This window comes from Arvicanthis niloticus, chromosome 18 (assembly GCF_011762505.2).
Source record: "Arvicanthis niloticus isolate mArvNil1 chromosome 18, mArvNil1.pat.X, whole genome shotgun sequence".
Taxonomy (NCBI): domain Eukaryota; kingdom Metazoa; phylum Chordata; class Mammalia; order Rodentia; family Muridae; genus Arvicanthis; species Arvicanthis niloticus.
The window spans coordinates 30,516,785-30,542,592 of record NC_047675.1 but is presented as its reverse complement, the minus strand read 5'-3'; the positions used below and the strand labels follow the sequence as shown (position 1 = coordinate 30,542,592).

The window sequence follows — 25,808 nt, the reverse complement described above, 5'->3', positions numbered from 1 at the left end:
TAGAGGGAGAAATACGAGCGGATCCCTTAAGGGGCGGGGCCGGGTTCCCGGACGCACCGGAAGGAAGTAGAACTTGCTCATCAGCTTGGGGCTATGCTGCTGCGGTCGCTGCGTAGTTGGGCTGCCCGGGGTCTGCGTAGCGTGGGCCGGGGGAGCTCCGGAAGCCCCGGAAGTCTCGATTCGGGCGCCGGGCCGTTGTGGGCACCTCGCCGCGCCTGGCCTCCGGGTAACTAGTACTTTCGTGCCACCTCGTCGGGGCTGCGCTGGACCCCGCCCCCTTCTCCGGCTAGTTCCCCAGGAAGGGTCTGGGGATTGTGGGTCCCTAAAGAACTGTCCGGACCCGCACTTGGTGGGGCCCAAACGCTGCTTCTCAGCCCCCCCCCCTTTTTTTTTGTCAGATTCCTTAAGCCTGGAAGGTGGCTAGTTGGGGGCAGGAGCTGTATTTAATCAGCTCTTAGTGGATGCAGCGGCCTAAGGGGCGGGTTCAGACTTTCTCCTACTTATTGCTAGCAGTGCGGTTTTTTCTCTTCCGAAATGAAAGCCAGGTGGCATAGCTTTCATTGGCCTCGGGCTGTTGCTAGTCTTGGCCTAGAAAACAGACAACCTGGGTCCCGGTTCTAAACCCTCTGGCCGCCGCTTGGAATCTCTCCAGTGTAGGTCATTCCTGTGTACACTGTGAAGACTCCAAGCACACAATCCGGGTGAAGTAAAGTAAGCAAGCACAACCATGGGCCTGGACCCAGGCTGCCACTGATACAGGACTCGGCCATAGACGGGTCCCAAATGGTAAACATTTTTGTAAGCCAAGGAGCAAGCATACAAAACGACTGTGTGGTCATTTTATCAGGTCAGCACAGAGCTGAGCGAATAATTCCTCTCCATTTCCTTTCTTTATTTTAGATAAAGATAGAGAGAATGATAAGGAGAAAAAAGCAGTGGTAAGTTTCTCTTTGCATGCCTTCTTCAGCGTAGAGTTAATTTCTTCTTTTTTTTTTTTTTTGAGACGGAGAGCGAAACAAATGGTGTGCACAGTGAAAAAAAAAAAAAAAAAAAAAAAAAACAAAAAACAAACCCAAGATGATACCCAGGGATAAAACTTTCCCTTCTTTTGGCCCTGGCCCTTGCCCTCTCCCCAGATTCCACCACCGTTTCTTGAGTGTACAGGTGGGAGCGGGGCATTCAGGTATTACTCTTAATCAGGTATGTGTGAACTGCCAAGATGCTGATTGAATGATCTAAGGTTTAAAATGTAATTTCCTTCCCTGCCAATTGCCCCTCCCAGATGTGGGGGAAAGCGTTCTCATTTCCTTCTGCTGTCTAGTGGAGACCAGAAAATCTTTGAGGGTCCACAAGGTGGCCTCAGGCAGGAGGAGCTTGATAGGCTGTGATGTCGAAGGTCACAGGAAGTGCAAGTTGGACAGGTTTAAATGCTGCGGCAATATTTTGGTTACCGTCAGCCCAAGGGTTCAGTTTCTTCCTTTGAGATGATCTCACCATGTACCCCAGGCTGGCCTCAAACCTGTGATCCTTCTGCTTCAATCCCTGAATACTGGGATTTCGGGTGTATGTCACTACAAGTGATCTGGGGCTCACTTCTATAAGGGAACTGAAAGCCTATAGCTCGGATGGCTGGGGGAAAATTAGCTGGAGGACCCTGGTGCCTCTGAAGAGAGTGGAAGGTGTGCCCCTCCTGTACCCATCCTGAGGAGGCAGTGGGGGTAGTCAGGAGGATGAAGTGACCCTGGGAAGGAGGAGTGACATCACAGGGAGAGGAGGCTTGGTTTTCAAGGCTTGAGAAATGTTTCCGCAGTTAAGAGCTCTTGTTGATTTTACAGAAATTTGAGGTTTTTGTTCCTAACACACACACACACACACACACACGACAGCTCATGAACTGTTTAATTCCAATTCCAAGGGGTCTGAACCCCCTTCTTCTGGTCTTTATGGACACCAGGCATACATTGGAGCACAGACATACAAGCAGGCAAAACATTTATACATATAAAATACACTTAAAAAATCCGAAGAGGAAGGTGGTGGTAACACATGCTTTTGATCCCAGCACTCGGGAGGCAGATGGCTGTGTTCAGTGCCAGGCTGGTGGTCTACAGAGGAGTTCTAGGACAGCCAGGGCCACACAACTGCTGTCTTGAAAAACTAAAATAAGTAAATAAACAAATAATAGAAAATATGGATGACAGTGACAGCTAGTGACATAGAATTGTGTTCGTAACTGTTGAGCTAACATTGCCCAGTGTTGGGTCTGTTCTGGGTGCTGTCTGGAGATGGTCTGATGTTCCCCTGGGTGCACAGTAGCAGTTTGTAGAAAGTGGTAGTGGGGAGTCTGGTCTCAGGCTCAGGATGACTGATAGCCATTTAAGTACATTTCTATGTGGGAGGCTCTGGGCTGGAACCATGGGACTTGAAAACACAGCCACTGGCATTGGGCACTGTAATCTGACAGAGGGGACAATAAAAAGGACAATGGTGAATCTAGAAAGCAGTGAATCTGGGCCTTTGAGGAGGGGACCCATGACTGCACAGCCTTGGGAAGCCTTGGTACCCCTAAGAGGTGGAGGAGAGGAGACTGTAGGCCGGCTTTATAGTCTGTCCCTAGAGAGACAATGGAGGCTTGGGAGTGTTCAGAGAAACTGGGCTAGGTGCCAATGGCAGAACCACCAGAAGACTTCCCCATAAACTGGGTAACTTTTACTAATTTTTTTTTAAAAGTTTTTGAGACGGTCTCACTGTCTTACTATGTAGCCCTGTCTGAATTGGAATCACAGAGATCCTCCTGCCTCCACCTCCCAAGTGCTGCGTTTAAAGAGTGTATTATGTAACCTTTTGAAGAGTAGAAATTTATTTGGCTCGTGTTTCTGGAGGCTGGGAAGTTCAAAGTTGAAGAACTAATGTCTGCTGGAGGCTGCATGCATGCTTCATCCCACGGGAGAGAAGAGAAGAGAGACCCACTCCACAGTTTATCCCTTTTTTATCAGGAAGCCGTCCACTGATAACCGACCTACCTCCACAGTACTACTCCACAAGTCAGTCTTGATGGCGGAGTTCACATGATCTCTCTGCAAGGTTAATCTCTCAACACTGTTGCACCAGGGACTAAGTTTTCAGCTTGTGAACTTTAGGGGATGCATTCAGATCGTAGCATTGCCATGTGCTGTGATCTGGTTTGCCTTACAGGGTGGGATGGTAGGAGTCACAACGGGAGTCCTGTGAGGTACGCCTAGAGGCATAGAGGAGTTGAGAGGTCTCCCTCTAGGAGTAGGAGAAATGCTATTTGTTTGTCCTTGGTTTTCATTAAACGTTCAAATTGATCGGCATTTCTGTGGGGTTGTGGTTGGTCATTACTATCGGATTCCTCCGCCCCTGACAAAGTCTCAGCTGTGTCCTGGCTGGCCTTGAACTCACAGAGACCACTTAGAGCTCTGCCTTCTAAGCGCAGAGGTTAAAGGCATGTGCCATATGCCTATCTCAATCACTCCTAACTTTATTTTTTTAAGAGATTAAATGTTACTTAAATAGAAAGGTGTAGAGTTGGGTTTGGTGGTACAGGCCTGTAATACCAGCACTGAGGAGACTGAGGTGTGAGGATGGAGGATTTGAAGTTAGCCTGGGCAACACAGCAAGACATTCCCTCTCTCTCTCTCTCTCTCTCTCTCTCTCTCTCTCTCATAGACAAAAGATACATTTATTTCATATATGTGAGTACACTGTAGCTGTGTTCAGACACACTAGAAGAGGACATCGGATCCCATTACAGATGGTTGTGAGCCACCATGTGGTTGCTGGGAATTGAACTCAGGACCTCTGGAAGAGCAGTCAGTGCTCTTAACCCCTGAACCATCTCTTCAACCCTGACTCTAAATAAAAGTGAAAAGGAGAGTAGGAGTGGATTTCAGTCGGTAGTGTGTGCCTAGCAAGCGTCAGGTAAGTTCCATTCCCAGCAGCAGAGAAAGATGCTCACCTGTGTCAGTCACAGTGGTTGGAGATTGGACTCCACCTCTGGGGGAAGGTGGGCTGAGTCTCGGCACAGACACAGAGTGTTGGGCCAGGCTGCCTGCGTACTTCCGCAGCACAGCTCCTATCCCTGTAATCTCCTGTTAACTTTCTTTGCTACCCTCACATTATTGTGAACACTGGAGGCTGGGACTAGGTTTTCCATGTGAAGTGCTAGGCACATAGTAGGCCTTCAGCAAGCAGTTGAAACACTAAGAAATTGAGAACAGCCTTATGTAGGGAACAGGCCAAAAGGCAATAGTGTTACCTTTGCATTGAGTTATGGGCGATACTTTCTAAGTGATGACTTGATTTCTTCTGTGGGCAGACGCCCCTCATAAAATATTCTTAGACGTCAGGCAGAGGCTGGTGGGGACGGCTCAGTGGGTAAAGCGCTTGCTGCATAAGCGTGGGGACCCGAGTTTGGGTCCCCAGCCCTTGCATAACAAGCAGCATGTGCCTGTCATCCCTGTGCTGGTAAGCATGGGCTAGCAGAATCACAGGCTAGCCTCACAGAATACGGTTGAGAACGCTAGAGGACGGTACCTGGAGTCTGTTTTCTACATGCATACGCATGAGTACACACATGTACACTCAGAAAAGGAGGATCTGGGCTGGGTGTGGTGGTGTATGCCTGTAATTCTACTCAGGAGGCCGAAGCAGGAGGATTACAAGTTCCAGGCCAATCTGGATTCCATAGTGAACCCTCATTAAAAAAGAAAAAATTAGAAGCCTTCCTTTGCCAGATTGTTCTTTTTCCCTCTGTGTTCCTGTTTATATGTTGCTTGCTCTGTGATGAGGGGTGGGGACGAGGGTGGAGTGCTAGCTGAGGACATTTGAGGTCTACACTTACCATCTCTTGAGGATTTCATGGTGGTGGTAGGGGCAAGTGACCAGTCTGAACAGGAAAGAAATAGATATGGAGTGACGTCCAACTTGAGCTCCTCCTGGTTTACTGCCTTGGCAAGTCACCACATATTGGTGATTACTTCCAGGAAGGGTGTGAAGCAACAGTCCACTATATGATAGGCACTTCTCTGACCCAGAGGATATGTAGGACTGTCTGAAGGAGCAATTTTGTATTGAACTGTGCACCTGTAGTGATCCGCTGAAACCAAAACCAAAATGTTGATTGAGGGCTTTTTTTTTTTTTAAAGATTTATTTATTTATTTTATGTATATGAGTACTTGGGCACACCAGAATAGAGCATTGGATCCCATTTCAGATGGTTGTGAGCCACCATGTGGTTGCTAGGAATTGAACTCAGGACTTCTGGAAGAACAGTTAGTTCTCTTAACCACTGAGCCAACTCTCCAGCCCGATTGAGGGCTTTGCTGTACAAGTCAGCAAGTTGGATCCTAGACACGACACACGTGCTTTTCAGTCTCAAAGCCATCAGTAAAAGTCAGGCTAAGGAAATGGAACACTTTTACAGCTGACACACAACAGTCTGAAGGATGGATCTAGGGAAGGGCTCAGAACTTGACTGGACAGACAAGCTGTGTGCGGTTCAGGTGACGTAGGTGGCGGGGAGAGGGGAATGTTGGTTTGGGCTGAGGGTGTAGTCCAGTGGCAGACAGATTGATTGGCATGTATGAGGCTCTGAGTTTGACCCCCTAGCTTATTATTGAAAACAAGGACAAGAGGGGCTGGGTAGGTGTGAATGGATCACATGGGTTTGTCAGAAGCGTTCAGCATGAGGGACGATTTTTCCTCTTACTGTTTGGTGGGACCTTGGGGGAGTCCTGAGGTAGGGTTTTAGGTTACCACTCAAAGCCCCCGGCCAGAACAAAATGGGCTCTTTACCTGAGCCTTGTTCTGTCCTGTTCCCCTGGGCGCTTATCTCTCTCCCTAATGTACATTTGTCTTCTGCCAGGTTTGTATTGAGGGCAATATTGCAAGTGGGAAGACGACATGCCTGGAGTTCTTCTCCAACACAACAGACGTCGAGGTATGGCTCTTTGAGTGGGTTTGCAGGAACCTGAAGCACCTCAGTGGAGTGAGTCACACAGGGCACAGGTCGCCATGTCCAGCAGAAGACTGATGCCAGCCGTTAGTGCAGTCCACATGGTGATCTGGTGCTTTTAAAGCCTCATGGAGTGAAGCAGGGGGAGCTCTGTCAGACACCCCAGACATTAACATGTCAACAGAAGTCAGTATTAAAGTAATAAATGGACTGTTCACCTTCTGTGATACTAAATGCCAGGGTCTGGAGTTCAGCTATCATTTACAGCATTCTCAGTTTGGACTCTCAGATGGTCCCCAAGTCATGAGTTTTCAACTTAGGATTTTGTTTGCTTATACAGTGCTGCCAAGGCGGTAGGCAGGCGGTAGAAACGGCACTTGATGCCCAGTAGATTCGTAATGCACTCAGCTTGGGCTATTTTCAAGTGAGGACACTGCCCCCTTGAAAAAAGAGGAGCATCTGTGGTCAAACTTCAAGGTCATCGTGGTTGCATGTGGTTTGTGGACCCTGTATTGAGTGGTACACGTACAACACAGGTTCTGGGGAGTCGGGGGTTCCCACCATTCATGTCTGAGAAGGGAACTTTCTGTTCTTGGGCTGCTGATGCAAACTATGGATTATTTTGTCCAACTTTCTTGGGGAGCTGGGGTTTTGTTAAGTGCCGGGCTGGGATAGCTTGGGTACCTATGCGATCCCTGAACCCCCAGGCCCAGGTCAGCTTCCCTGGTAGACAGCACTTGACATGTGTTGCCACAACTTGTGGCTGGGAAAATGAAGTGTGTCTTTTGTGACACTGGGCAAGGATAGTTGGGAGTTGTGTTCCGTCTTTCTCCAGGTACATTTCCTCTGCAGATTCGGTGCTGTGACCTCTCATGGCAGTTAATGTTGACTGTCAGTGTTGGATGATGTCTCATCAATCATCAAACTGGAAAAGGGTGTCTTAGCAACCCAGACCCTGCTTTGAGTGGTGACCCTCTGAATAGAACTTGAAAAGTGCTTATGTCCTCACTTGAGCTTGGGGCCAGTTAGCAACAGTAGTTGCAGCAGTAACTAGAATTATCCAAAGCACTGTGTTAAGTGTTTATGGCATTATCTAATTGATTCCATGCTTATCTGCTTAACCCCTCTGAGGTAAGCACTATCACCTCTGCTGAGATAAGGAAGCAGAGGATAACTGGCTTATAAAATTTATATGGTGTGATAGTTAATCTTAGGTGGCAGCTTGCCAGAATTAAAGAGAGCAGCCGCCTCCCACACTCAGGTGTGGGTTCAGTTACCCAAGGTCAGCCAGGATCTAAAAGTATTAAGTGGAAACTCTGAATGTAAACAGTTCATAAAATTTAAATTATGCATTGTTGTATGATGTACCCAATAAGACCTCACCCCGCCCATGTAAACCATCTCTCTGTATAGCATGGGGGGGGGGGGGGAAAGGCATGGCATGTATTAGGTTTGTTGTATCTGAAGCTTCAGGCATCCACTGGGGATCTTGCAACATACCCCCAGAAGCAAGGAGGCAGGTACTGTGCCTGGAGAGCGAATGAAATATTCCTTCTATACATGTTTAGAGGATGTTTCTGGAGAAGACTGATATGTAAATTGGTGGCTTTACTAAGTAGGGAATATCCACCTTTAATATAACAGAGGCCATATAATTGGCCACAGTCCTAGATAGAACAAAAAAGGAAAGAAAAGGATTTCCTCCCTCTTCCTTCTGTGGGATGTCAAAACTGCAGGCTTTCCAGCCTTAGGACTTCAGAACTTAGCCAGAGGCCCCAGGTTCCAGGGTTTCAGCCTCATACTTAGCATTATGCCAGTGACCTCTCTGTTTTCAGGCTTTGGACCTAGACTGAGCTGTGCTGCTCGCATCCCTGGGACCCAAGCTTTAGAAAACCTGTGATGATGCAGAGGTCTTGGCCTCCATAATGACATGAGCCAATTTTGCTAACGAATTTCATCTTCTTGTCAGTTTCTGTGTTCATGCAATTGGATCTGCCCCCGTGGAGAGTCCTCACCTATCAAGTAGTGTGTGTTGGTCAAGTAGTCCCAGCAAAGGCTGTGGAACTTGAGGGATGCTGTCCGTGTTTGTCGCCAAGCTGTGAAGAGCTTGGTTGACTCCACTAAGCTCATTCCCCTTTATACTGAGCCAGTTTTCAGTCATTTACAGGTCATTTCTGGGGTCACAGGAAGGACTTTCCTACATAGAAGGAGCCATGGCTGTTCAGAGGGTTCATCCCACCCTTGGCCTGTAGTACTTGCTGTCTGCATTCTAGACTTGGCATGCTGTCACATGCTTTCTCTCCTTCCAGGTGTTAATGGAACCCGTGCTCAAGTGGAGAAATGTCCATGGCCATAACCCTCTGGTGAGTAGTTTGTCTCTCGCACAAATGCCAGCTTCTCTGTGAGTACTTAGGAATGCTGGTGCTGAAACCTGAGCCCAGTACAGCCAGGATTTGTCCCCACTGTTATAGCTGATTAGGAGGAAAGGAGAATGGTGAGCCAGGGACTTCTCAGGCCTGGGTGGGTTTGCACAAAGCCTGGGAACCTCCTGTCTGCTGTCTCTAACGTTCCGAGTGGCTTAGCTTTCCTTGGCCCTCATTCCAGGTCATCAAGTTTCTAGATAAGCCTCTGATTATCTAGGAATGGATCCCTGTGGTTTACCCTGAAGCTACCTATCTTCCTTCCCAAGGTGGGGCTAGAGAGCAGGGGACTGTATTATACTGTGCCTCTTTTCCCTCCTACTCTCAGAAAGCTTTGTTCTGCCTGCTTGAGAAAAGGTAGATAGAAAGCAGATATTACCAGAGGGGATGAAGAAAGGGACTGTGGTTCTGGGCTCCCAATGCCATGGTATGGGGTGCTTAGTATTTCTCAGCTAAGAAAACTGGTCACGTAGGTTTGGCAGTGCCTCACAGTGCTTTGGCAATACCTCGTGGGGTTTATTAGACTCAGATCTCCAGCAGACAGCACTGTGTCTGCCGTGCTCAGTGTGTTAGTTAGAACACGGCTGCACTGCCTGGGCATTAGAATCCACTTGCTCGTTCTTACAGAGAGGATTTATTACATACCTTCTATGTGGCAGACACTGCTCAGTATGCTAAGACACTGAACAATTTAATAAAGTCGCTGGTCTCCTGGCCCTAGTATCCAGTATGGAGATGAAGGAGACAGTTGTTAGAATGTGGTGGCAGGTGACGGGATCTGTGAGGAGAGCTGCAGCGGGCGAAAGGATGCTACTTAGATACGACAAACGCTCAGTTCTTAAATAAGAACCACACAGAGTTGTGACACAAATCTCATTTGTGTGTATGTGGAAGAACATGGTTGTCAGCCACCAAAGAGAAAATCCATCAGTTTTCATACTTTCTAGGAGCCAGAGAGGAACTCAAGGCTTAATATCAAGTAAAACAACTGAGTTTTAGATGTCTGTGACTAAAGGAGACACTTCGCAGACCAGAAGTACAGTCTCAGAAAGTTACATTACAACTGTTATCCTTAGCAACTTTTCATCACCATCACCATCACCATCACCATCACCATCACCATCACCATCACCATCAGATATATTTCCACTACTTTCCGCTGGCTGGAAATGCAAGACTGATGCTTGTGTGATAGTTATTGACTCACCATGTGGTTCTGTGATGCAGAAAATCACTTGTTTTCTGCAGTCATCCAGCTTCTGACTTTGCTGAGATTTTCTTTCTCCCATAACTAGGAAAGCCTTTAGTTCTCAGTGCTGAGGACTTGAGTGCCATGAGTTTACTTCAAGAAGAAAAAAACAAAACCAAACAAAAATAAAAGTGTAGAAAAGAAGCTGGCATAGTGTCACATGCCTGTGATCTCTCTCTTGTGAAAGTTGAGGCAGGAAAATCCCAAGTTCCTTATCGTCCTGGCTGTATAGTAAGATCCGATCTTCCCTCTTCTCTCCAAACAGAACCTCCACCCCCCCCCCATGCCTCAACACACACCTACACACACACATACACACACACACACACACACACACACACACACACACACACACACACACACACACCAGAGAGAGAAGCAAAAGATTACTAGAGATCAGACTGGAGCAGGAAGTGTTTTTATGTGTAGGTGACAGAACTTTTGAGGGCTGGCCTCTATTTTATTTGGGTAGGTAGGAGAATGCATCTCTGTGAAGGGCACATTTGTCAGAGTCCCACACATGAGGGAAGGGCCACTGCAGGCACTGGGAGGAAGAGTAAAAGAGGCAGGTGCCAAGGCCCTGAGATGGGGCCTGCTTGGCATGCTTGCAGAGCACTAAGGAAGTTTGTGTGGCTGGAAGCTGGCTGGCCAGAGAAAGAAGGGTAAGAGACAAGTAGATGACCATGGATTTCTAGGGCCCGTGGTTCAGATGAGGGTTTGGATTTGATTTGAACCCAGTGCAAAGTCCCTAGTAGGGAGATACTAGCAGGCTCATTTTGGCTGCTGGATAAAGAACGGACCACAGGAAAACTCAAAGGCCAACTACGAGTGTCTGAGCATTTTCTGCTCAGGGAGCACTTCCTGGTCTGGCTGTTAGGGGCTCTCTTATAATTGTGTTCATGTTTGTCTCTGTCCACCTACTCTGAGAGTCCTACAGCCCTCCTGAGTACAGGACATCTCTGGCCCCAGCCCTGCCTCTGTAGGTTCCCTGAAATGGCTTTCAGGGACTTCTAGACTTGGGTCCTGCACTTGCCACTTGGATACAACATGCTTTGTTTTCTGTTCTGCAGAGTCTCATGTACCGTGATGCCAGTCGATGGGGCCTCACGCTGCAGACGTATGTGCAGCTCACCATGCTGGACCAGCACACTCGTCCTCAGGTACGCTGCAGGTCTCACTTTCAACCTTGTAAACATCCTTCAGATTCACGTGCTGTCAGATAGAGATGTCTCACTAAGATACGACTTTGGGCCTTTATGCTGTACAGTCTTCTCTGACTTCAGCAAGGTCTTCTGTCCTCATAGGTGGCTGTCCTGATGCCATCTTAAGCTCATGTCTGTAATCTGATGAAAAGTTGCTAAGGATAACAGTTGTAATGTAACTTTCTGAGACTGTACTTCTGGTCTTTGAAGTGTCTCCTTTAGTCTCAGACATCTAAAACTACAGTTGTCTTACTTGATATCAAGCCTTGAGTTCCTCTCTGGCTCCTAGAAAGTATGAAGGCTGATGGATTTTCTCTGTTATACCAACACATGCAAACAAGTGAGATTCGTGTCACAGCCCTGTTCGATTCCAGCTTTTAAACTTCCTTTAACACAGTGTGTGTTCCCTGGACTGTGGCATTGTAGTCACCTGGAGGCTTGTTAGAATTGTATATTTCCTAGCTCCTCTCTGGATCTACTGAGTCAGGAAATCCAGGGCTAAGGTCTAGGAGTCTGTGCTTTATCCAGCTGTGCAGGACTACTGGATATGTGTTCTGCATGTCTATGTGTTAGAGCGGTTGATCAGACCTTTGTGAGGTCTGGCTTTCAGATTCTTGGAAGAATTCGATTTACCTTGGGTCATAGCCAGGTGTTGGGGCAGGTCAGGATACACAGTGTTATTTAGGTCCTTCCATTAGCAGGGGCAGATTGTCTTAGAGGTAAGGTGGCAAGAGTGACCATGGTTGCTACCTATGGGCAAAGCTTTATACACAGCTAGAGCCTTTCCATGTAGGAGACAGGATACTCCTATAGCCAATTACATTAGCAGTTTGCTCCAAGTCTGGCTACCTGCAGCTGTAGGTATCATTCTTCTGTTAATGTCAATATATATCTTTTCAAATTGACAGATGTGAATCAAATCTTTAGAAGAATCTGAATTTGTCCTTTCCAAATGTTTTCCTAAATGACAGAGAGTAGAACACCTACAGTTAGTACCTTCTCCTTGGTTTGCTCTGCTTTGCCTAAATGGACATTCGAAATTATGTGTGAATATTATGGGATGCGGGCTGAAATCTGTTAAGGAGGCAGAGACAGAGCTGGTTGGACTAAGCAGGAGAGAGATGGCTGGAGAGGGAGCCAAAAAAAGATGGGCAGAGAAAGCTAGGAGCTGCACGTACAGAAGAGACAGAAGGAAAACAGATGATGTGCAGAGCCAGGAGAGCCAAGAGGTAAGCGGAGAATGGGCTGTAGGCTTGAGTGTGCTCTGGGCCACACTGCTTGTCCACTAGGTGTCAGATGGGCAAGTCCTTCCTGCTTTCCAAAAGGATGTTGTAGACAAACAGAAAGATGATCCATGGAGGGCGTGAGCAACTTGCAGAAGGCTGATGTCCAGCCTCTTCCCTATTGGTCAGAGAACTTGTCAGTTTCAGCTGGCAGTGCTTCCCCAACCCTAGCCTGTTGGGGCTCTGCTTCAGATACCCAGGTCCTCAAGTAAGTGGATTCCCCAGCTCAGGGCTCTGCTCACCAGGCTAAGTAGGACAGCTTGCCAGCGTGTTCCATACCTAGTGAGTCTCCCTCCTCCTGTGAGAGGTTCTGTGGGGCTGCTGGCTGCCTTTACTGTCCTCTCTCCTCTAAACTTGAGGATGGCTCAGGTCAGGGTAGAGGGAGATGCACGGGAGCCTCATGGCAGATTTGGCTTTTGTTGTCCTGTTGTCCTCCCTCACAGTCTCTGTTCAGCAAAGATGTAAGGGACCCGTGAGAGGGCTGGGGCACGTTTTCAGGACTTCCTGTATCATCCTCCTCTTCGTGTGAGAGTAAATCCCTTTTTCCATTCCTTTAGATGTCACCTGTACGGTTGATGGAAAGGTCAATTTACAGCGCAAGATACGTTTTTGTAGAAAACCTGTATAGAAGGTACTGTAGCTTGTATAGTCCATCATTTATTAAAGAACTGATTTTGTGTATGTATGTGCGTGTGTGTGTGTGTGTGTGTGTGTGTGTGTGTGTGTGTGTGTGTGTGGAGGCATGTGGAGGCCAAAGGACCACCTTGGATGTTCTCAGGAACTATCTATATTACTTTATTTTTTTTTCTTTAGGTTTATTTAGTTTTATGTGTGTGACTGGGTTTTTGCTTGCATATATGTATGTGCACCACATATGTTCACAGAAGACAGAGAGGCTATTAGATTACCTGGAACTGGAGTTACAGTTGTGAGCCGTGTGGGTGCTAGGAACTGAACCCAGGTTCTTTGGGTTAGTAGCAAATGTTCCTACTTACTGAGCCGTCTTTCTAGCCCTCCACCATGCTTTTTGAGACAGGGTCTCTCACTGGCATAGTTATTACTTCTTGGCCAGGCTGACTGGCTGGCAAACCGCAGGGATTTGTGTGTTTCTAATTCTCAGTGCTGAAATTGCAAGCAGATAGCCTCATGCCCGTGCTTTTTACATGGGATCTGGCAGTTGAACTCAGCTCCCCATGTTAACACAAATACTTTACCAACAGAGCTATCTCCCTGGCCCTAAACTACTGCGGGTGGAGTTGCCTATCCACCTGACAGATACAGAGTACCAACAGTATTGATAAGCTTCTGTTGCTTTATACTATTGTGTAACAACCACAAACCCAGTAGTGACAGCCACCTTCCTTTATTGCCAGGTCAGTTGGGAGGTCAGCCAGGTGGTTCCTTTTACCTTGGCTGGGTGTAGCAAAATGTCTGGGAATGGGCTGGACTAGAATGGACTTGGCCAGGGTAACCCAGGCAACCCATTTCTCTTCCTCTTGCCTGTCATTCCCTCTGGGACCAGAAGCAAGCATAGGCCGAGGGGATCCATGGCACAGTGCAAGGCTGATGGGAAGATGAAGATTTGGGATGCATAGAGCAGTTAAGTCTGCCCAGTGCTTCTGCTGTGTGTAGCTTCTGTACTCATGGGTGAAATCTTCTATCTAGACAGTTGGAAGGCTTCCAGTGACCCACCAGTGCTTTGAGTTCAAGTGTGGGGGCCTACATTTCTGTGCTCAGGTTATCGACGATTTGGGAGGGTCTTAGAGGAGACAGGTTGCAGACTGAAGTCTGAAGTGTCAGCCATCTTTATAGCCATGTGTCTTGTCCCCATGTCCTTGTCAGTGCCCGATCCTTACCACCTCTTCCTGCTCTGAGCCTGCAGTACCACTGCCACTTCTTGGGCAGCTGGTCCTGATGCATTGGACCCTCTCAGACTAGAGCTATGGGCAGCTGTGAACTTCCATGTGGGCTCTGGAAATCAAAACCTGTCCTCTGGAAGAACAATTGCTCCAAATTCCTGAGCCATCTCTGCAGCTCCCTGACCATCTTGTCTACATGGACAGAGCCTCTTTGGTTTTGCTTTTGGTGTGGTGCTGTCCCAGGTCCTTGTATATGCCAGACAAATTCTTGCCACTAAGCTACACTGCCCTTGCTGCCTTTAATAATGCGCTTCTTTGTAGTATTTAAGGCATTTGCTTGCATTGTAACATTTGGCTAATTTTAATCTCTAAAAGTGGCAGTTTCTGTGGTTCAGCTTCACATGATTACTTAATTGCTTGTTACTTGTCCCCAGCTGGATCAAACGCTCCCTCTCTGAAGGCAGAGACAGTCTCTGCTTTACTACCCTAAGCTGAACAAGTACAAAGGGTCCTGGCTAGTGCCTGGTCAAGCCGGTTAGATGGTTTTGGCCTCGCTAACTTGTTTCTCAGTGCCCGCCCTCTCTTTCAAACCCCTTCTTTTGAGGGGCACAGCCCTGCTGGTCCTGAGCTGCTGTGCACTGGGCTTCCTGAGTCTGCAGGGCTTCCTGAATGGGATCCTCCGTTCTCTGGCCACCTCGGGTCAGACTGTGTTGTGAGTGCAGGGCAGGAAGCTAGAACAGGTCCCTGAAGTTGCTTTGTCCTCTGACTGAAGGTCTTATCTTCCTTGTGGGCCCCAGCTTGCCTTCCAGCAGGTGGCCTTCCTGAAGATCCCTTCCTTCCTGCACTTGGTTTCCAAAGGGTGGAAGATAATCTATTGCTTGGTTCCTCCAGCCTTTCCTTCTGCACTGCTCCCTGCCCTCCAGCACCTCAGCAAGGGGAAGGGCAGTGGCAGAGCACAGGAAAGGATGCCTCATGCTGAGGCATGGAACCGAGGCAGAGGACACTGGGCGAGTGGGTGGGAGGGTTCCTGTGAACCTGAGAGACAGCACTGCTTCTCTCTTGAAGGCTGTTGGGGGCTGGCTTGTGAGGTGTTAACCTGGAGTAGACTAGCCAGAGGTGAGGGGAGAGTGCGAAATCCTTGCTCTCCCCACCCCTTCTCAGGGTAGGCTTCCTGAGCAGCAAAGCCTCCTTCCCCTAGGTCCTGGTGGGCTTAGCTGGGTCCTTGTTACTGCCTTTCCTCACCAGACTCAACGGGGCAGCTCCAAGCTTCCTTTGGCCTTGCTCTGGGCTGTTTGTGGGGGCATAGGAGAAGAATGTAGCCCCTCCCTTTTTTTCTCCCCTGTGTTCCTTTTCCAGCTCTTTTCCTGTCCTGGTGACTTTATGGTTGTGCTTCCCTGGCACCTGTGGTTTGCATTTCTGTGAGACTGTGAGGCACAGAAGAGTTTAGTCTTTGTTTCTGTCCTTGCGATCTAATTGTTTTGAAGTTGTATAGCCTTCAAGGGATCAGGGTTCCCTGAAGACCTTCCTGGAGCCTGGAGCCCTTTGAAGAAGCCAGACTGGTGGCCCACATGTGGCCTTGGGCAGTTCACCGGCTACTGCAGCACTGGGGTGCTCTGAGAGCAGGACTACTTACCTCAGGGTACAGGAGCATGAGAGAGGGCCATGACCCTCAGACCTTCTGTGGGGACAGCTTTGCTCCCCCACCCCCACTCCTCCTCTCCCTGCTAGCCATCCAGGAATTTCTTTTATCCCAGGAATCTGTGTTTTCTATTATATCCCCATCATGTTCTGTTCACATCTAAAAGAGTCTGCATACTTATCCTGAGAAATGGAGGATCCTTCTAGTAATACCATGCTTAGTGAGAGGCCTGGAGTGCCCTCTCTGGCATCTCATGCCCTGAGCCTTGAGGTCAGCAGAGAGAACCTGGACGAGACACTGGAAACAGCTTCGCTAGGTGGGTGCTTGGCTTGAGAGCTGGACCAGCTTTGTTAGTCCTTAGACACTGGGGCATTTACGTGTGGGTTAAGGGGATGGGGGGGTGTTGACCGGAGCTGCCTTGATTGACTTTAGGCTCTGTTTGGCAAGGGAGGAGCTAAGAGGGGATCACTCAGCCAGCTCATTTCCAAGGTGGAAGCAGCAGTTCAAGACAAGGGATGATTATCTACATCTTGCTGGCAGGGCCAGCAAGGGATGAGGAATAGTGAGAGACTCCCAGAGTTCTCTTGTTCAGGACAAGTCTCAGGCACCACTGAAGGCCCTGCCTCTTTCCACACTGGCCTTACTCATGCCTCAACCTCTGTTACCTACCTGAGCGTCCCTCTATTATCATACTGAGCAAGTCTCCTTAGGACTACAGGCTGGGCCCAGGACTCTCAGTGTTTACCAGACACCTTCTGGTTGAGGATTAGGATGTAAACGAGGTCAGCAGAGGCCAGGGGCCCTGCATCCCTGCACCTTAGCCCTTTTCCTGGCGAGGAGGCCTTCTGTGGTGGAAACAAGATTGAGCTCTGAGAGTTGTCCTTGGGACTGAGGGTTTATGGTGCAAGGTTTCCTCTTTCTTGCACTCAGCCTGTAGTTTCTGTTTCACATGTGTTGCCTCTGGTTTTGCTGGTTGGGTTTTTACACTTTTTGTGGTAAAGGTTCCCAGGTTTCTGTCCAGGCCTAGAGTGGGGCAGCTGTCAGCCAAAGGCTTTCTGTTTTGACAGTGAGAAGGGTTTCCTATCCGAGGATCAATGGGAGGAAGAAGGGAATTTGGGGTTTTTGTAAGGTCACTCTCCTTGTAACTCCAGCATTCCCAGTGTACTGGGTTATCTCGGGTGCTATAGAGAGAGGAGATTGTCTAGGGCTTTCTGCCCCCTGTTCCCATCTCATCCTGCTGTATGAGAATCACCAAAGGTGAAAGGTGCTGAAAAACCAAATAAAGAGGCAGATAGATCCAGGACTGTGCAAAGTGCAATTTATTAGGGACTTGTGGGGAGAAGTGTGTCTTGGGTGACAGAAGATGGAGGATGGATCCCAGCACCCTAAAGCAGGAAGAGAGATTTATTTGTTTAGGTCAGCAGTTGGATAGCACCTGGCTTTTCTGTCAGGGTTGTTAGGTGTGGTGGCGCACACCTTTAATCCCAGCCAGCACTCTGGAGGCAGAGGCAGGCAGATCTCTGTGTTTGAAGCCACCCTGGTCTACTGAGTGAGTTCCAGGACAGCCAAGGCCACACAGCAAAACCCTGTCTAGAAAAACAAAGCAAAGCAAAGCAAAACAAAACAAAAAGAGAGAACCACAAAGGAGAAACTCCCCTCTTCTGGCGAAGGTGGGAGGCAGTGAGTGCAGTGACACCAGCAGTCCGAGAGCTTTGTGTGGGTTGCTGGAGAGGAAGACCAGCTTTCTTGGCTGTCCTCAGAAACAGGAACGTCTGGGCTGTGGCACTGGGCTGAGATACAAAGCTGAAGGTGGTGCAGAAGCGCTGTAGCTAAAGAAGCCACACAGGCAGTTGTGTAGGAAGCTCTATGGCTGAGGAATTGAGCAAAGGTTTTACAAGGCTGCCCGGTCCTCCTTCCTAAGGACATGGCAGAGGAATGGAGTGCCCAGCTGGGAGTGTGGTATTGACTCAGTTGGCACATGGGGACAAGGGACAGGTCCTTCCCACCTCCCCGCCCAGAACCAGGAGGCCAGGCCACAGAAACACACTGATCCAGGTTAGCCCCACAGGGAGGACAACTAATGCAGTGGGGAGCAAGTGGGACTGAGGGTGAGACTCAGGCCTGAACCCCCATGTTGTCCTCAGTTGGAACAGGAAACAGTGTATTTAAGTATCAGGTTTCTGTCTTTATTTGTTTGAGATAGTGTGTCATTGTGTAGCCTAGGCTAGTCTGGAACTAAGAATTTTTATGTAACCTAAGTTGGTGTCAATCATGAGATCCTCCTGCCTCAGCCTCCTAAGTGCTAGGATTACAGGCAGGTGCCAGCACAACCAGCCTTTGATTTGGTTTTTTGAGCATCAGGTAATTTCAGCTGAACTAAATAGAAATGTGGTACAAAGTGTGATGAACAGTGGCACTGTCCGTGGTCAGTTAATGGGTTGAATTGGTCTCTCTGTGTTTTGGTCAGGGTTACTATTGCTGTAATGAAACACCATGACCAAAAGCAGCTTGGAGAAGACAGTATTTCACTCCCAGTTTCTTAGAACTCATCATCAAAAGCAGGAACTTAATAAGCATCCTGGAGGCAGGAGCTGATGCAGAGGCCATGGAAGGGTGCTGCTTACTGGCTTGCTCCTCATGGCTTCCTCAGCCTGCTTTCTTATAGAACCCAGCGTGTATGTGTGCTCATTGTATATTAGTGTGGAGGCCAGATAAGGACTGAGTCCTGCTCTATCGCTTTGTTACCTTCTCTTGAGATAGGGTCTTTGACCGAACTACAGCTTGCCTTTTAGTTAGACTTGCTGGTCTGGGAGCTCTGTCTGTCCAGCACCCCAGGGCTGGGTTTATAGGCACAGGGCCATGTCTGGCTTTTTTTTTTTTTTTTTTTTTTTTTTTTTTTTTTTAATTTTCTTCTTGTCTATGGGGAATTGAACTTGGGCACTCACGCTTGCAGAGCTGGCACTCTTATTTACTGAGCCTTCTTCCCAGCTTTGGGTTTAGTTTTAATATTTAAACTGTGTCATAATGCTGCCTTACTCTTGTTTTGAGCACTGGTACTTTGCTCAAGTTTAAAAAGTAAAGAGCAAAGGAGAAAAAGTCTACAGTCTGCAGCTCAGAGAAAAGCACTGCTAGCATCTGTGTATTTCTTTTCAAATTTGTGGACATAATTTTTTTGTGTGGTTGGGGCATATGCATACAATTTAACTTCCTGTGTTCATTGAGCATCAAGTTCAGAGCCTTTCCCCTGTCTGCTTATGACTTTACTACACCATCCTTCAGCTACTGTGTGCTATCCCTTGCTGCCGAGAGACATCAAGGCTTCACTTCTCATTATGCTGAACAGTGGTGCATGGCGAGCATCCATGAGTATTTTCACAGAACATGATTCGCCGATCCACTCCCAACTTGAATGATGTCTCTATGCTTAGAGGGCAGACTAAGGTGCTTTTGTCTACTTGGAGTTCAATTCCAAAGTAGTCTCCATCAGTCACTGCCGTGGCCAGCTCCCATCTCCTAGTGGTGGAAGGTCAGACAGACTGATGCTCAGGGTCCTGGCAGTACCACATGGGCATCATCTGTGGACCACACTATGCAACATGCTCTTGGTGCTTCTCTTCCAAACAAAAGCCACCCCTTGTCCTTTGGGGAAATGACGTAGCACATGGGTGAATAAAAACCTTTGACCTGATTGCAGTGGGAAGATGCCCGAGGTTGACTATGCGATTCTATCTGAGTGGTTTGACTGGATCATCAGGAACATTGATGTGTCTGTTGATCTGATAGGTAAGACAATCTCTCTCTGTCCCCTACCTGGAGGCTTCCCTGAGCACAGCTGGGGTATACTTGGGAGGTTCCACCTTGTAGAAGCAGCAGGCAGGGACACCTGTAACCCATGATTCTCTCTATCGTAGCTCCCCAAAGGCAGGCAGAATTTAGGGTGTTTTTCTGCCTATAAAGGAACTCTGGCCTTGGTTCCTTAAACTTCCTTCCTCTGGGTCAACTACTTCCGGGGCCCCCATCTGTTCTGATCTGATGGCTTTTCTGTATTGTGTGGGAGGGACACAAATTGGGTAGTGGCTAAAGCCAATGGCTTGTCAGACCCTGTCTGAGAGTGGAATTCCTTTAAGCTTCATGATGATACTGTGGGGCTGAGGACAAGAAAAGGGATTGGGGCCTGAGGGTCAAGACTCCTGTTGGTCCCACAGACTATGCAGGCTTGGTGAGGCTCCTGCCGTGACCAGGGTAGCACTCTCACCCAGCCCTGTGCTGCCCTTGTCTCTGCTCCTGCACCAGTAACACAGCAGTCAGGGCCACTGTGCTTTTACTTTTCAGTTTATCTTCGAACCACTCCTGAAATCTGCTACCAGAGATTAAAGATGAGGTGCCGGGAAGAGGAGAAAGTCATTCCGATGGTAAGAGACCAGAGCCACCTCCACCTCATCCTGCTAGCCCTCCCTCTTCACCTGTCATCCTGCTAGCCCTCCGCTCCTCACCCGTCATGACATTATCAAGGTTATCTGTAACAAAAACCAGGAAGTACAAGTGAGGGGAACTCTGGCTTCCTCTATGGTTTTGGAGCCCTTGTGGGTCCCAGGGCTACTTTACTTCCTGTGGTTCCTGACTCAGGCCTCTACACTCCATGTACCACTCACACACACACACTCATGCACACGCATGCACGAACACACACATGCACACATGCGTGTGCGCATGAACACATACATACACGCCCATGCCCACACACATACATATGCACACACACGCGCGCGCACACACACACACACACACACACACACACACACACACACGCACATGTGCACATGTGCACACGCACACACACACACTTGCACACTATGGGTAAAGACATTTGCTCCTGTACAGTAGTTTGTCTGCACACATGCACATGCATGCGCTCACACACTATGGACTTAAGCAAATGTGCCTTTGCATAGTAGTTTCTTTGTCTTCAGCTGTGATGTCACTGCCCCTAGGCCTCCTACGGTGATAGCCCTCAGAACAGCATATTGACAGTGTTTGTTCCCATTTCTCTTTACACCGTGAACACTTTTAGATTTGGGTCTTATTTCTTCTGTCTTCAACATATGTCCTGAGGCCTGGCACCTAGCAGTTGCTCAGTTAATATTGGACTGAGTACCTTACATGCACAGTTGTCTTTGAGGGATAGACAGGGCCTTGGCAAGCTCTTTTGGGACATCATAGTGCTCTAGATGTAAGATCAGCTGGGGCCCTGAAAGGCCTGTCTGATCCCTAGAGCTCAGCCAGGTTTGTTTTGGACTAGCATGGCACATCCCAGTCATGTGGCCCAGGGCTTGCTCTGGGCACTTCCTTTGAAATCTCAAAGACAGGAGTGATAGAGGCTGGAGTACTGGACTGGGCTGTAATGGGCTTGGCATTGAGAAATGTCTGGAGTCCTTCCAAGCTGTTATCCAAGGGGTTGACAAGGCTTTTAGGACAAGCTTGGCTCCTAGTCCTCAGGCGGAGTCCAGGGGTGAGTAAGAGGACAGCAGCGTGGTTTGTGGGCCAGCTTCTGGGACGGAGGGCAGAATGTTGCTGGAGGTGGTACCCAGGTAGCCGGCGTACACTGGCTGACTGCCTGAGTACATGTGGTCAGGGCTTCCCAGAGTGGAGGTCACAATGGTGTGGAGGCATCTGTCTTCTTTCCCTTGTGCAGCTCCACATTGGGCTTTCCACAGGAGAGGTCCTTACGGCTGCCTGGGCAGTCTCTAATGAGTGCGCTATAGGGGTGTTTAGTAAGAGGAAAGGTTTGATCAGTACAGGGACACCTGTCATTGACACATGCTGGGCTTGGGTCTCCCACTGGAGAAGTGGCAAGAAATGGGAGCTGCCAGGCTGGGAGCTGTGCAGTTAGGCTTGGCTGGGGAAGGACCAGTGAGGGGTTGGGGATGCACTGACCATTTAAATCACAGGCTGCTTGTTACAGGGACCTTTGTTCATGTCACTTCCTAATAGTTGTTGAGAATTCTGCTCTGCCCTGTCCCTATGAGACCCTTGGTGGGTGGGATTTCCCCCTTCACACTCCCCACAGCCTTTGTGTTTCCATGTCAGGAATACCTCAGTGCTATTCACCGCCTCTATGAGGAGTGGCTGGTCAATGGAAGCCTTTTCCCAGCTGCAGCTCCTGTTCTGGTAAGTCACTGTCCCTCCCAGCGTGGAATGCCACCCATGCCACAGAAAAGAGCTCTTTCTCTCTCTGGACAGAGACTCAGAGGGACTTGGACTTGAGAAGGCTAGTTATTTTAGTAACATGTCATACACAGCGTCACTACAAAGAAGTCCCGGTTGCTCTGGACCTGGGTTTGCTTGTGAACCTTTAGGGATGATGGTCCCAATTCTTTAGTGGGTGACATGGAGCCCATCATCATGGTTAGGTGACTCATTTTCTTCTGAAGGCATCACAGTGGTTGTCCTTAGTTGTCACACAGTGGCACCTCAGGAGGTCTGAGTAGGCTGACTGTAGTCGTGCTGGTATGTCCTACCTATCTGTGTGTCCTACTGCGTGTGCCTTGTGCTCCACTGTGCCCTTCCTGCATTTCCTCAGGCAGACAGGTGATACTTGAGGCTGTCTCACATCCAGCAGGGGATCATGGGCTTTTGTTTGTGGCCTTGGGCTGTAGGCCACTTAGACATTCTGGCACTGAGAGACAGGTGGCAAGGAACATTGGCACTGTGGGAACTTTCAGAGTTTATTGTTTCCTTCACTGTGAAAAGCAAACCTGAGGGGACTGGGGGAAGGGCAGAGTGGCAGAGAGCTTGTCTAGACATTTGAGTCCCTGCGTTTAGCCCCCAGAAGAGCCCTGACTCCTAGTCCTGGGTTTAGCCCTCAGCAGAGCCCTGACTCCTAGTCCCGGGTTTAGCCCCCAGCAGAGCCCTGACTCCTAGTCCCAGTGAAGAGAAAAGGCATTGTTGATGGGATGGATCTTCTGTGGAAATCTGGTTGAGAGTGTTGATTGCCCTGGAGCCAGCATCTGTGGTTCTGAGCCTTTTGACCTCTCAGCCTCTTGCCTCCCTCGTGAGGATGGAGTTGGCTAGTGCAGCCTGTGACCTGTTTGTTTTATTTCCAGGTGATTGAGGCTGACCACAACTTGGAGAAAATGTTAGAACTCTTTGAACAAAACCGGGCCCGGATATTAACTCCAGAGAATTGGAAGCATGGACCCTAAGACTGAGTGGTCTACAAGACCATGCCAGGAACAGCCCAGCCGGGGCCAGGTTAGCTGCTAGGAGCATTTGGAAGAATCTACTCTCAGGAGTGTCTGTTACCTGATCAGATCTATTTTCACAGTGGTCTTTTCACTGCAGTACCAATGGCTTTTGTCTATCAGATGTTTGCAGCACACATTCCCCCTGGTTCCCCTCCTGGTGGCTTCCTAAAGCTGAAGCCCTGTGTAAAAATCACTTACTGTATCCCTGGGGTTGTTCTGCATCCTCTGTGTCAGGTCACATCATGGGGTGAGGGAGCAGTCTTCTATCTCAGGCAAGGATTTGAAGCCCAGAGAGGTGCTGGGATTCTTCCAGCCAGAGCATAGTGGAGCTGGGTTCATTCAGATACCTTGCTTGGACTGCCTCCCCCTAAGCTGTTCCCCATAGCCCTGCTGTTCTGAGCACCAGCCCCTGACCTCTTTGTTAGAAGAGCTGGCAGTTTGTGGATTTCATTATCTTTCAGTACCGGACAAGTTTCAAGGAGATGACATTACTAGGCATTGGCACACCTCTGTTGTTTGGCATGAGCCTAGGGTTTCCTGGCATGAAGATACTGTAACCTCAATTCCTTTGTCATCTGGACTTCAGTGTCCATTGGGGAATCCTGGACCAGTCTTTGCATGGTGCCAGAGTCCTTGAGGATGAAGTCCTTCCCAGACTCTGCCAGTTTCGTGTCATTCTGTGTCAGAAAGAAAGGGCTTCTGGGACCTGGACTTTTTGCCCTGTGCTAAGCGAGGCCAAGGGCAACCAGCTGGGCTTCCAAGGCCCCATCACTCTCTACTGTCCTTGTGTGAGGAGCAGTGCCCTTGCTCAAGGGAGAGTGACAGTGGCCTTAACTCCTTTGAAGTGTTTTTCCATCTGAGCGGATGTCATGGACCACAGAGCTTGAAGTCATCTCTGTTGGGTCAGAAAATGCCTTAGCTTTGCGTGACCATAACTGTGCACCGAAGGTGCAGCTGTTACTTGAACTCGTCGAGACCAAGAGAAAGACCAACCATTCCTCAGGACAGCGAGACTGGAGAGTCATGGTTTGCAGAAAAGCATGTGAAGCCTGCTGCTCTTCACATTCTGGAGCAGATGGCGTGCATCTGGAGAAGACTGGACACGGAGGCTATAAGGGGCTGATAACTGTGTACTCTGGAGAAACAGCACGGGCTGGGGTGGGGCTGCAGATGAGTGTGTGCCAGCTGGCCCTGCTCTGCCTGTCTGTAGCTGCCTGGTATGCCTGGTAGCCAGAAAGAGGGCCAACAATCCAGCTCGTGGTCCTTCCTGTTTGGACCAATTGATGGGCCCTTTTGGTAGTATGAAGAGTAGCAGCCAGGGGGATTGTCCATCAGCACCTGCAGTCCAGCAATGGATAAACCCGAGAAAGGCAGGAATTTTGAACCAGCAGTCCTGATGGGACCGTCTTTAGAATTTGCAATCAAACAGTCCAGTACTTGCCCCTTCGCTCTACCAGAGCACTTGTTTCGGAAAGAAATGTGATGTTTCTTTTGCTCTGTGGTAACCAATAAAATTCTACAGTTAAACTCTGATGTCAATTCTTTCTCTCCCTTTCCCCTCCCTCTCTTTCTCTTTCTCTCCCTCTTCCCTCCACCCCCTCTCGTAGGGTTATACTTTATAGACTGGCCTGGCCTTGAACTCTCAGCAGTGTTTTTGCCTCAGCCTTTTGAGTTACAGGCATGCGGTACCATGCCTAGCTTGTGTGTTTATTTTTTTTTTTTTTATTTGATGTAATTTTATTTTATATTGTTATGTGTTTGGGTGTTTTGCCTGTATGTACAAGTGTGCCTGGTGACATAGAGGCCAGAAGAGGGCATTGGATCTTTTGAGACTGGGGTTTACAGTTGTGGGTTGCCATGGGGATGCTAGGAATTGAACCTAGGGTCCCTAGAAGAGCAGCCAGTGCTCCTAACTCCTGAGCTCTCTCTAGCCCCATGTGTTCATTTTCCTAACACCACATTTCATAGCATAGTGTGCGTGGCTCAGAGTCTGCTGTCCTTGCACTTCGATACTCAGGAGACCATCTCCATCCAGATAGGGTTTGCAGAACCTTCCGGCTCATAGATCACACCCGAAACAGCCAGAACCAGCTTTCCCAAGGGCTGCTATCTATCAGGCAGATGTGGTAGGGGCAAGCACAAGCGTCATGGAACAAATACCAGCACTAACATCTCATGGCCAGAAAAGGGCAGGTAGCACATGGTGGGCCATAAGGCCTAGTTCTTAGACACAGGGCCTCACTGCCTCTAGCTGTCTCTGAGTGTGGTAGAGACATGTGGCACCATGTCTGACTCTGGTAGAGTGTGGCAGGGATTGGCATCCATGAAGAGCCAGAGTGTCCTTGCTTGATCCCAAGACCACTCATTCCTTCCATTTAGGTCAGAGTTCACAAACCGGATTTTGGAGGGGATCACAGTGTTTGTGAAAAATGACTGTGGCTAAATAAATTTGGGAACCACTCTGCTAAGCAAGGTCCCCTTCTGGCCTCCAGGATTTCTCAGGCTGAGTAGTGGGCTACTGGGGTATGGGATTCCTGGAAAGAGAGATGTATAGTGTTACCCAACCTCTTGGACTCTGGCTTTCTAAATAAAAACATAATTTATTTTTATTGTGAATCATGTGTATGTCGGTATATCTGTGTGGTAACCCACATATGTACATGTGTACAGTGTGCATGGAGTCCAGAGGATGGTCCTGGATGCCCTGGAACTGTAGTTACATGTTGTGAGCTACTGGATGTGAGTGCTGGGGATCAGGTTTGAGATTACTGTATATTTTTCAAAGCTCCTTTCCTAGGTAAGGTGAGGCAGGCAATCTAGGGATAGTTCAGTAACTGGGGCTCTTCTGGGTTAGGCTAGGTACATCTCCCTCGTCTAATAATAATGGGCAGCCTAGCTCCTTTATATGTACATACTATGCACACACCCCTCCTT

General features: G+C 48.7%; 1 protein-coding gene across 1 annotated transcript; it reads left to right on the top strand.

The window, feature by feature from the left end:
* The first annotated feature begins 55 nt into the window (after nt 1-55).
* Tk2 (thymidine kinase 2) lies at nt 56-24,401 on the top strand. The gene is made up of 10 exons (XM_034522474.2): nt 56-226; nt 901-938; nt 5,889-5,963; nt 8,288-8,341; nt 10,718-10,807; nt 12,690-12,763; nt 19,325-19,413; nt 19,963-20,042; nt 21,718-21,798; nt 22,734-24,401. Exons 1-10 carry the CDS (start codon nt 94-96, stop codon nt 22,830-22,832), a joined length of 813 nt encoding a protein of 270 aa, XP_034378365.1. The 5' UTR covers nt 56-93; the 3' UTR covers nt 22,833-24,401.
* Nucleotides 24,402-25,808: the final 1,407 nt, after the last annotated feature.

Excerpts from the sequence above, each read along its gene's own strand:
- Tk2 (XM_034522474.2), top strand. The coding sequence starts at position 94 with ATGCTGCTGCGGTCGCTGCGTAGTTGGGCTGCCCGGGGTCTGCGTAGC. Across the intron at positions 8,342-10,717 it reads TCCATGGCCATAACCCTCTG|AGTCTCATGTACCGTGATGC; the intron begins GTGAGTAGTTTG and ends TCTGTTCTGCAG. Across the intron at positions 21,799-22,733 it reads CAGCTGCAGCTCCTGTTCTG|GTGATTGAGGCTGACCACAA; the intron begins GTAAGTCACTGT and ends TTTTATTTCCAG.